The sequence below is a fragment of the Anopheles nili genome, chromosome 2 (genome assembly GCF_943737925.1).
Source record: "Anopheles nili chromosome 2, idAnoNiliSN_F5_01, whole genome shotgun sequence".
Classification (NCBI taxonomy): domain Eukaryota; kingdom Metazoa; phylum Arthropoda; class Insecta; order Diptera; family Culicidae; genus Anopheles; species Anopheles nili.
The window spans coordinates 10608678-10620185 of record NC_071291.1 but is presented as its reverse complement, the minus strand read 5'-3'; the positions used below and the strand labels follow the sequence as shown (position 1 = coordinate 10620185).

The following is an 11508-nucleotide window of genomic DNA, read 5'->3' as shown; positions in this document are numbered from 1 at the left end:
AAATCAAGCTATTACGGCCAAAGTACGTTGTAAATTTTCATATTTCGGCAAACGAGCTGATTATTGCGTGTTTATATTTGCAAACTTTGCATGATTCAAAAAAGGCCAATCAGTACAAAGACATGCTTGTTGTACGATCGAGTCAGAAAAATAAAACGTATGACCTATCGTATGACCCCTGTAGGCAGGCAAATAGGTTAGTTGCACTAAAATGTTTGACCACAACACCGAACAACTGTTTGTCAGTTGATAATTGTGACGAGATTACTGCATCCATCGGCATGCTCTTAAGACATTTTATGGGCTGAATTTGACGAAAAAAAAGAGAAATAATCGACGATTACGACGGCGCGTGGTATCAGCTCGTTTGCCACCGCCAGAAGAGCCTTTCCTCCGTTTGTTCCGCTTCTCCATACCTCCTGTCCCGAGTCTGGCCGGTTATCTCTTATAAAAACTCGTCATCAATGAAGGAACCGGTTCAGTTGTCGACAAGATGTTCGCGACCACAAGTCTCGTCCTGTGGGGCGTTGCGTTCGCGCTGTTGCTTTACCGTTTACTCCGGCCGTTGGTCAAACGGCCGGGGAAAAACTTCCCGCCCGGTCCCATCGCTCGCTTTCCGATGCTGGGTGATTACGGGTTGCTGCTGTTGATCAACTATCGTCACCTGCACAAGGCTGCCGCCGCATTGGGTGACTTCTACCGCACGAAGATCCTTGGCATCTCACTTTCTACATACCCTACGATCATCGTCAACGATCTGGCCATGGTGCGCGAGGTGCTCAACCGGAAGGAGTTCGACGGACGACCTGATCTGTACCTGGCGCGTCTGCGTGACCAAAACTTTAACCGGCGGGGCATCTTCTTCACGGATGGGCCGAGCTGGAAGGAGCAGCGCTGGTTCATCTTGCGTTATCTGCGCGATTACGGATTCGGGCGACGGTTCCCACAACACGAAGCGGAAGTGAACAGTGAACTCCTCGGACTGATTGACCTTCTGCGGTATGGTCCGAAACACCGCCACGAGGAAGCGATCATGCATGACGGTTACGCCAAGTGTCCTAACGTGTTCTTCAGTTGCTTCGCAAACTCATTCCTGCAGATCGTTTCCGGGGAGCGTTTGTCCCGCGAGGAAACAGGCGTCCTATTTGAGTGAGTGATCCAGTGAACGTAGACCGTTGATGTTTGAATAGTGCTGTTGTTAGTGCATGCCACTCTTTTGACCCAATTGAAATGGGTTGAACTCGCTGTCGACCCGATCTGGGTCATCAATCAATAGCCTTTGTCTCTTATCAGCAGCAGCCGGTAATCTATTGGGCTGTCATATGGACGATTAGATATACGAAGTCCATACGTGAAAAACAAATATCTGTGCCATCGGATTTAATTTGCAAAATTTACAAACAAACCCAATAATTGTATCACCAATAGCAGAAGTAGCGATGTGAAGATAAGGCAACAACCGTTGCTGTCATTTATTGATTTGTGATGTTGTTCTATGTGTACTAATTCACAGAACGGGCTCGCAGGCCATGATATTCCAGCGGATGGGAGACGATTATGGCACGATCCTCAGCTATTTCCCGTGGCTGCGTTATATCTATCCGTTTTCGAGCATGTTCAAAAAGATCCGCGACGCAAGCCTCAACGTGAATGGCTTCATCGAAACGATCATTAACAAATATTTGGGCACGTACGACGAGAACCATGTGCGGTGCTTCCTGGATCTCTATTTCAGAGAAATGAACAAATGCACCCCACAGGATCCAGACTTTACTTTCCAGTGTAAGCGACCGGAAATGTGCTGAAATTATTTTCCTCATACTCGTAATGATCCATTTGTTTGGTCTATCCCTTTTTTTTTCTTGCATCCTTAGTCGATCAGCTAGTGCTTGGTTTGGTTGATTTCTTCTTTCCCGCCATCTCTGGTGCCACGTCGCAGATCGCGCTACTGCTGGAGCGCCTGCTGCATAACCCGCATTGCATCGAGCGGATGCAGCGCGAAATTGATGAGGTTGTCGGACACGGACGGCTACCCACGTTAGACGATCGTGGCGAGTTGGCGTATACCGAGGCTACGCTGCGAGAAGGCATGCGTATCGACACGCTCGTTCCATCGGGAATCGCCCATCGTGCACAACAGGATACCACTTTTCGTGGGTATGACCTGCCCAAGGATACATTCGTTCTCCTCGGCCTGGATGCGGCTCACAACCAGAAGGAGCACTGGGGTGATCCCGAGTGTTTCCGTCCGGAACGGTTTCTCGATGAAAATGGAAAGCTGTGCCTGTCAAAGGACATTTCACTTCCGTTCGGAGCCGGAAAGCGATTGTGTGCCGGTGAGACGTTCGCCAGAAACATCATGTTCCTGACGCTGGCTGCGCTGATGCAAAACTTCAACATACGTCAACCTCCGAATGCGCGATTGCCTGATCTAACAAAACGGCATACGGGTGTTATCATCTCACCGAACGATTACTGGTTGAAATTTGAGCCTAGAGAGGTGTAGTAGCATGGTTTGCAAAGATCCATTAGCGTCAGGAAGTGCTTATTCTGCAAAAATCTAGTTTTGCGCAAAGATGATAATGTAGTTATGTAAGAAATTCACACTACACAAAATAAAGTGTGCACATTGTACATCCGGTCTAAATTTTTTTTCGTGATAATGTTCGATGATCTTCAACAGAAGCTTGATTTTGCTCACGGCAATGCATTACGGAACACTTGTCCTCTCCCTAACCCAAAGCCTTGCACGATCGAGGCTTAACCCTTGCACAATCGTCGCGTGATACACGCATCCTAAAACGAACACCATTGCTCATATAAAAGCTTCGCAGCAATAGATTTACTTGAGATTCTCATTCACGAAAATGACCGCGATAAGTGTGTTGCTATGGTTTGCGTTAATTCTACTACTTGCGTATCGATTTTATGTGAACAACATCAAACGTATTCCCAACTTTCCTCCTGGTCCACCACGTTTACCATTTTTGGAAGATTACGGACTACTGCTGCTGCTCAACTATCGTCATTTATTTCGTGCCGCAGATAAACTAGCTCGATATTATAAGACGAAGCTGCTTGGTCTTCGGTTGGTGGGCATTCCAACCATCATTATTTATGATCTCGCCATTGCCCGCGAAGTATTAAAACGCAGTGAATTTGATGGCCGACCGGGATTATTCCTAGCTCTGATGCGGCAGAAACAGTTCAAACGGAGAGGCATCTTTTTCACTGAAGGTCCCGCATGGAAGGAACATCGTTTGTTTTTCCTGCGGCATCTGCGTGATTATGGCTTTGGCAAACGATCCGAGCAGTACGAACAACATATTGAAAGTGAATTATTGCAACTAGTGGACTTGTTGCAATCGGGTCCGCGGTATGAGTACGAAGGTGATTTCATAAGCAAGAACGGGTGCGCTAAATGTCCGGATGTGTTTTTTGTAACGATTGCGAATATGTTCCTTCAATTGATAACTATGGAACGGTACCAACGTGCGAGAGCCAAACCTCTTGTGAAGTAAGTTATGGAAACAATTTTCCCTCTGCCGTATGCTATAAATTCTGCGATACTTTTTACCTGACATATTTCTAGTGCCTCAAGAAATGGACTACAGTTTCTGCGCTTCGCCGATGGTTTTGGAACGGTATACAGCTATTTTCCCTGGGTGCGGTATGTGTTTCCGTTCACAAAGAAGTACCACAAAATCCGAGATGGAATGCTCGGCCTTAGCCGTTTCTTTGAACGTCTTATTTCGTTGCAAATGGATACATTACATGATCCAGAGAACCCGCGCCACTTTATCGATCGTTACCTTGACGAGGCACAAAATCATATTCCTCAGAATGCCGATTTTACATTCCAATGTTGGTAGCCAACAGAACATATATTAAAGCAAGCAAGATAATTTAATTAAACTATTCTTTTTCCAGATGATCAATTAGTAACGGGATTAGCTGATTTTTATATGCCAGCCGTAGTTGGAACGTCCGTTCAGCTATCAATGGCGCTTGAAAGATTGTTACTCGATCCGGAGGCTATGCAGCGAATTCAACGAGAAATAGACGATGTCGTTGATCATGACAGGCTTCCGACATTAAACGATCGTATTAATCTACCGTACACCGAGGCTACAGTAAGGGAATGCTTGCGAATCGATACACTAATACCGACCGGGATCGTGCATAGAACTACTGAAAACACGGAGCTCGAAGGGTATCACGTGCACGAGAACACGCTGCTCTTGGTGGACTTCGATAGGATAAACAACCAGCAGGATATATGGGAGGATCCTCGCAAATTCCGCCCTGATCGCTTTCTGGACGATATGGGAAAATTGGATCTTTCCAAAGATCGTACTTTGTCGTTTGGCATTGGAAAAAGGCAGTGCCCAGGACAAACATTTGCCCGTAACACTTTGTTTCTAATGCTGGCTACTCTTTTGCAGCGTTTTGAACTGAAACACAATCCCACAAATCCTTGGCCAATTTTATCGAAAAGACAAACAGGATTGATTCATGCACCGGATGATTTTTGGATACGGTTTGTACCGAGACCCGAACGTACTTTACAGAAATAAAACAATTATCTGATACATATTACTTTGAATGAACTTACCGGCTTCTTAGCAGGCGTTTATCCGTTGATTTTAACAGTTTCTCTGCAAAAACCGCACATGAACGCTGGAAGAGCACATTGTTTTCAATTCACACATATTTTTGTTTACTATCTGCTATTGTTACTATTGATATTGCCTGTTATGACATTGTTGACAATATTCAATCGTCTGAGGTGAATCGTCTTATTTGCATCGTCTGAACTACCTCATTTTATAAAATATAACTTTATTTCTTTGAGAACAATTTGTTTCTATTCTTTTTTAATAAAATTTTTAATTTTACAAGACAAATATTGCAATAACAGTGCGATAAAATAAGAAAATAAAAACCCGGTAATAAATGGTACGCTCCACTTGCGCACCACTACGTGACATTTGCATTGTCATAACGCGCGTGCTGAATTGTTTTGGAAAGGTTTAGAAATAAGCGGTAGATTAAAATTATTTGGATAAATTCTATTTGTTCTTTTCTCATTAAACTTAGAGATAATTGTTGAGAAGTATATCTATTAAATACCTTTACGAGTATAGAGTGTGCACAGTTACAATCGACAATATATTCAACTCCTTTCTTGAAAATAAGAAGAAGAAACGGTAAAAATAGTTGCTGCTGTGCGAGCATCTCGTCTTTTCTCGAACTATCTTCCCTAACCATTCAAATCAATTATCACACATTTCTGTTTTAGGACAGCCATATTAGTAACTCATCTCGAACATCATCTGTTGACTTTAATCCACAATTAAGCTTATTGCAAACCTAAAATAAATCCAAGTAAAATGGCATCTTTGGTGTCTTGCTACAATAGAGGTTGCGGTAAAAATTTTGACCCACAAAACAATACCGAAGGTAAGACAATTGATCTATTTAGATTGTATGTCTGTTTAATTTCTATGTTCATTTCTTAAACAGATTGTATTCATCATCCTGGAGTGCCATTTTTCCACGATGCGTACAAAGGATGGACTTGTTGTAATAAAAAGAGCGTAGATTTTACGGAGTTCCTCAACATCAAAGGATGCACCAATGGGCTGCATTCCAATGAGAAACCGCCGGAGCCTGAGAAACCCAAAGAGGATGCCTCTTTGACGGAAAATGTGGCTCCCATCGAGGTGAAGATTCGCGAACCAATCCGTTCGACTGTAGTGCGGCCTCCTTTTGAAACGGTATTGCAAAAATTGGATGCATGGGTTGCACCAGCTTTTCAAAAGCAAATTGACGAAATGCCACCAGTAACGGTGACCAAAAAAAATCCTACCACCCTCGCTTCCATCGAAGCTGGAGCAGTGTGTAAGCACGGAGGATGCCAAACGACGTATGAAGACGCGAAAACAAACGATAACCCATGTGTGTATCATCCGGGTGTCCCAATATTTCACGAGGGCATGAAATTTTGGTCTTGCTGTCAGCGAAAAACTTCCGATTTTACTGCCTTCATGAACCAAGCTGGCTGTGAAACAGGGGTTCACCAGTGGGTCAGCGAAGAGGATGAGTCGAAGGCGATCAAGTGTCGGTTGGATTGGCATCAAACTGCGACCACGGTGGTAGTAACGGTGTATGCTAAAAATTATCATTACGCCAAGAGTAGCGTCCGCGTGAATCCAATCCGGTTAGCCATTTGTTTAGTTTTTCCACAGCAAGATGGAAACCAGTACAATATGGACATGGAACTTCGTGGGGTAAGCAAATGTTTTCTATCAGTGATGATTGTGCATTCATTATAACTCTTTATATGTGCTCAGGTCATAGATGTTGCAAAATGTAAGGTGCAAATGTTCGGCACGAAGGTGGAAATCACATTAATCAAAGCCGAGCCTGGCACGTGGGCCAAGCTAGATTTTCCCCGGGAGAAGAAAAATGAACAGCAGCAAGCGGATGCCAATGCAAAGGATACTAGCACTGGCGCTGATAGTGACTCAGACGTGGATCTGGATGATCTGGAACCCACACTTCGCACAGCAACAATAACGGAAATTAAAGAATAAATTCTTTGCACTCAAACAGCGATAAATTCCTTGCCCAAGTGTGGGCCCTTCAACAGGATCGAATAAAATGAACAAAGAACTTAAGGATTAACTTTCACTGTATTTCGGCAGTCCACAGTCTTTTCAAGTAATCAACAATTTCGCTCTTCAAGGCATCCTTACTCTGGCACGTAATCTTCGTCGTCCGTGTCGGAGTCCAGCTCGAGATCCTCTATATTCTGGAAAAGCGATTCGTCAATACGCACGCTCTCGATCGATTCCCCAGCATCCATGAGGAACTTGAGATCGGATTCGTTGAGAGTATTGTCGTTGAGGAAAAGCTCTCGTCCCGTTAACTTGCGCGTTTCGGAAGCTACTTTTTCTTTTCGTTCCGTAATGCCCATATCCTGGTCGAACTTCATTTTCCAAGCCAAAAACGATTCCACCGTCACACGTGTACCTTCGAATTTTTTCATCTCCTCCTCTTCAACCTTCCGCTTGGCTTCTTCTTTAGCGGTCTCTGCTGCATTTTTCAGTTCGTCGTATTTCACGTTCAACCACTCTTGTGCAGATGAAACCAAAGAGAAGATCATTTCCAATCCGAGGCTCTCCTCTATCGTTTTGTGGATGTGCTCCAGCAGCTCCTCTTCGTAGCCGTCGTGAAAGTTTGTGGGTTCTTCGATTTCTACCAGTGGTGCCGTGTCGGGATACTTTTCCGTGTATGTGAACAAAAGCTGGCAGGAGAGACCCTCGGTCTCAACCTCCGGATCGTACTCGGTGGTAACGATCGGTAACCGGAACTTATGCGGTTCCGTTTCCAACACTTCCAGCTCACCGCAGTAGATTGAATCCAGCGCTTCAATTTCATTACTCTGGTCTTCTCGATAATTACGTTCCATCACGGAGACGGTTATGGATAGGGACTGTGGCCGTTTAGAAGAATATATTTTACTTTTTTGACCGATATCACATTTGTTTACACTGTGGCCGGTCCGCGATTCTCCAGAAACACGAAATAATTTCTGCGAAACGTCATAGTTGACACGTTCAACTGTCAACATGACAAACAAATGTTTGATGGTTTTTAAGTGAAGTTGTGAAAAACTACAACAAAACTTATAGCTAAAAGAACTGTTACAAAAACCTACTTCATTTTAATACCGATGGTTCCAGTGATAGGAGATTTCGAACAACATTCTTTGCATGGAGTAACAGAGCTGCTAGTGCTATTTTAAAGAAGAAGTAAACGTAGAAGACTTGAAAACAAATAGGTTCTCGGCTTCTTTTCGTAATATACGTAAATAATGCATAGAAACATGGAAATACGACACATGGCTTTTCACATGGAAACCTTGGCTCTTATACTGGATACCAGTGAGGGTTGGCGTGATTTCCTGTACATGATTCCAAGGAACTTAAACGATCTTTGGAAGGAGGAGTACGCGCTCAAATATACCGGATTGAACGAGAGGTGAGTCATGCTAGTGATACAGAACTAAAACCGATCAATGAGTTAAAAATACCTGTGCTTATAGTAGACATTTCATTATAGCATACTTGAGACGGAAAGCAGGAAAAACAACTCGTCCCCGGCCAAACTGCTTCTTGACGAATGGGGCATATCCGGACAGGTGCGACCCACTGTTGATCATCTACTGACCCTGTTGATCCGTGCCAAACAAATCCGTGCTGCGGAATATTTGACCAAACTTCTAAACGAGAAACCCCCTGCTCGGCCCAGGGATGGTCCAGGAGCTCCGATAGATGTGACACTTCCAGAGGACCACCAGACGGAATCACTGTTGAATGGCATCAGTTACCCCAGTTCGACTATTTTGCAAAACAATGTAGAATCCGTAACGATTGACAACAACCGGGATTACTATGACAAAATGGGACCCATGAAGCGGGTTGAAATTAAGGAAAACTCATCGTCCATCGCTGAGGGAGAGTTGCCAGTGTTTTCGTCGAGCAACAACGATACCCGATCCGCTTCGGATTCTTCGGACATTCGAAATCCCCAGATGTTGGCAAAGTATCCGGAACAGCTTCCGGGTCCTTCAAATCCTAGAAAGGCTACCAACGACGCGATGGCAAACGAAACAGAAACAGACACGATGTCCTCTAGCAAACTACCCATGATTTCGGAACTTGGTATAGATGTAAACTCTGATCAGCCTCGAGAGTTGGTTGAATCTTCGAAGCTACAAAACAATCGTAACTATGAGCATATCAATAATGGGTATGATGAAACTAACGCACTTCGAGATCAACAAGAAGATATCCCTGCGCTATCGGCGTTACTCGATGGTTCTTCCAACAGTCAGCGGAATCATTCCAATAGCACAAACAGAACACATGACAGTATTCCAATGCTCTCCATGCTAGGTTCGGAATCTAGCAGTTCCAATACTCCAGAAAGTGTCTCTTTCGTTGCGTCGGAGCAAATTCAGAATTCTGTCAGTAACTTGATCGAGTTTTCTGCTTCACCGGTGATAGCGGAATATTCTTATGATTTGCTCCACACAGCTACCGATGGGTTCGACTCAAACCCGTTCACAAGTGGCAACGTACACGCACCCGATGGACGCTCGATCGGAGCCGGCGGATTTGGGACCGTATTTTTAGCGCTACAACTATCTTCAAGCATTCCGGTGGCGGCAGTAAAACGACTTGACCCGGACAAGTACAAGTTTCAGGAGAAGTTCCAACTTGAGCTCGATATTCTTTCCAACCATTTTCACACAAATGTTGTCCGGTTATTGGGGTGCAGTCGTGATGGAGCCAACCTTTGCTTAGTTTACGAGTACCTAAAAGATGGCAATCTTGAGACAGCCCTTTCATTGGTTCGTTCTAACCAACGGCAGTTGACGAGCACAATTCGACTTAAATACCTGCATGATATTGCCAACGCTATTGCATTCCTGCATGATCAAGCAAAAGTCATCCACCGTGACGTAAAATCGGCCAACATTCTATTGGACGGTACGGTGGCAAAGCTTTGCGATTTCGGTCTTATCAAACGGACTAGCTCTCGAACAACAACGAGTATCATCGGCACTAATGCGTACATGGCACCGGAAGCTGTTCGAGGAGACGTTTCACCGGCCTTGGACATATTTGCGTTCGGTATCGTGATTGCCGAAGTCGTCACCGGAGAACCGGTGCTAGCCGAAAAGGAATCTCGTAGCGAAATAGATCTGGCTGGTTATATAGGTCGGCATCGGGCCGAAGGACGGGACATGCGTTCTCTGGTGGACATGCGTGCAATTACGGAGATTTCTGAACGTCAATGGGGAGATATTGGAGCAAAATTGCTCGAGATCGCCGTGAAATGTATGGGAGAAAAGTGGAGCAGGCCAGCTAGTAATTCGCTAGCCACAGCCATCGGCAATGTGCGGTTAGTGTCTTCATAACGCCAGGATACGTTGCACTCAACATTCACTTAGAGAAAACCAACCGTGTATTATTAATAACGGGAACTAGTTTAGAACTGCATAATTGTATTTCGTCGACAAACATGCACAAGAAATACTCACATTTTTGGGAGGCACAAAAACTAAAGCACCGCATATGCAAAAAGCAATCAGATGCAATACTCTATAAAATTTTACTCCATTGTACGATGAATGTAATTTTAAGTTTGAAACTATATTGTTTAGCCTGAAAAGTAATGCTGTACAGATTTGTTACATACGTATTTAAAGCACACAAAAAACACCATCACCGAGTGGCCTTTTACATTGATTGAATGTAAACAATATTTTTAGATAGAGCTTACATTGAATACAAACAGTTGAAAAAAAAAACAGCTGACGATTGTCTTTTGAACCGGTTGTTTCGGTTCGAGCGACTGATCCGAAAACGTCCATTTGATCCGATTGATTAGACCGGTGCGAGTCGTTGAGGTGTAAAACTGACGTGCTGCCGTGTCCGTAGCTAGGTGATGTCCTTCTTCGAGCCAACCGAACGAAATCCGGCAGCATCGACTGCACGCCGCCTCGACACGTGTTGACGCGTGCGCCCACCGAAACCGTAAGCGCGTGCCGGCCTTCGTTCCCCGTTACCTTCGGGTTAATTGGTTTTGCGGTCAGTTTAAGATCTCTTGATCTCGGCCTCGACCACACACGCACCACGCGCTGGCCGCTTGGTTCGCCGCTGTTTAATGAGATGAAATCACTCACCCAGAGCCGGGCGAACGGTTGGCAGGGACCTTCCAAACCACCCGTTTAATAACGGTTGATTGCACCGTGCGTTGCCGTGAGCAATCATCACGATCGCGCACCTGGCCAGCACGCAGTAAGGATACGGCTCCGATAAACCATCGGCATGCCGGAAACACCCAATGCGGGTCGCGTTTAATGAGACAGGAAAATGTTGTCAACGCTGCGGTTTGGGTTTGAGCAGTTATTAAGGACGCGAGCACGCAGTTGCAATGCAACGCGCTTTAAACTGCCGTTCGTCACTGCACGTGCGTAATGTCGTTGCTGGTCGATCATTAGCTGCTTGGAAGTGTCGCTTTAGAATGTTAACCAGTCTCGCTTGCCAATGACTGAGGCCATTAAAGTGCGCTCATTCGAGCTACGCACCTCCCCAGGTGGTAAGAGAGCGATCGTTTCCGACTAGAGAATCCTTGCGATCCGTTCCGTGTGCCTCGCCACAGGTGCCGGTTTCGATCATGCCTCGCGTGCACCGTTTTCAAGTCGCCATCACCGAAGGGCTGCCGGTGGAATGCGTGCCGGCAATCTGTCCCTTCGGTTCGATGATTGGTGACCTCCGGCCGGTATGCGTCGTCCGTTAGCACGCGATCAGGTGGCGATCGGTGGGCTGCTGCGATTCGACACAGGTGACGTTTCAATTATGCATGTTACCAGGAACGGAAACAGCAAAAAGCCCTTCGATCGCGATTGCATCACTTTCCTCGTTGCAA

General features: G+C 45.2%; 5 protein-coding genes across 5 annotated transcripts; 4 read left to right on the top strand and 1 right to left on the bottom strand.

The window, feature by feature from the left end:
* Window positions 1-493: 493 nt before the first annotated feature.
* On the top strand, window positions 494-2567 carry LOC128730562 (probable cytochrome P450 304a1). Its single transcript, XM_053823629.1, has 3 exons — window positions 494-1149; window positions 1514-1782; window positions 1875-2567. The coding sequence occupies exons 1-3, from the start codon at window positions 494-496 to the stop codon at window positions 2504-2506; spliced, it is 1557 nt and encodes a 518-aa protein (XP_053679604.1). The 3' UTR covers window positions 2507-2567.
* A 300-nt stretch (window positions 2568-2867) lies between these two features.
* Window positions 2868-4577, top strand: LOC128724771 (probable cytochrome P450 304a1). Its single transcript, XM_053818529.1, has 3 exons — window positions 2868-3517; window positions 3593-3864; window positions 3931-4577. The coding sequence occupies exons 1-3, from the start codon at window positions 2868-2870 to the stop codon at window positions 4575-4577; spliced, it is 1569 nt and encodes a 522-aa protein (XP_053674504.1).
* Window positions 4578-5393: 816 nt separating this feature from the next.
* On the top strand, window positions 5394-6691 carry LOC128730656 (cysteine and histidine-rich domain-containing protein morgana). Its single transcript, XM_053823731.1, has 3 exons — window positions 5394-5463; window positions 5527-6293; window positions 6357-6691. Exons 1-3 carry the CDS (start codon window positions 5394-5396, stop codon window positions 6597-6599), a joined length of 1080 nt encoding a protein of 359 aa, XP_053679706.1. The 3' UTR covers window positions 6600-6691.
* Window positions 6692-6699: 8 nt separating this feature from the next.
* On the bottom strand, window positions 6700-7477 carry LOC128730657 (RWD domain-containing protein 1). Its single transcript, XM_053823732.1, has one exon. It carries the CDS (start codon window positions 7475-7477, stop codon window positions 6758-6760), a length of 720 nt encoding a protein of 239 aa, XP_053679707.1. The 3' UTR covers window positions 6700-6757.
* A 405-nt stretch (window positions 7478-7882) lies between these two features.
* Window positions 7883-9994, top strand: LOC128720779 (uncharacterized). The gene is made up of 2 exons (XM_053814474.1): window positions 7883-8049; window positions 8131-9994. Exons 1-2 carry the CDS (start codon window positions 7883-7885, stop codon window positions 9992-9994), a joined length of 2031 nt encoding a protein of 676 aa, XP_053670449.1.
* Window positions 9995-11508: the final 1514 nt, after the last annotated feature.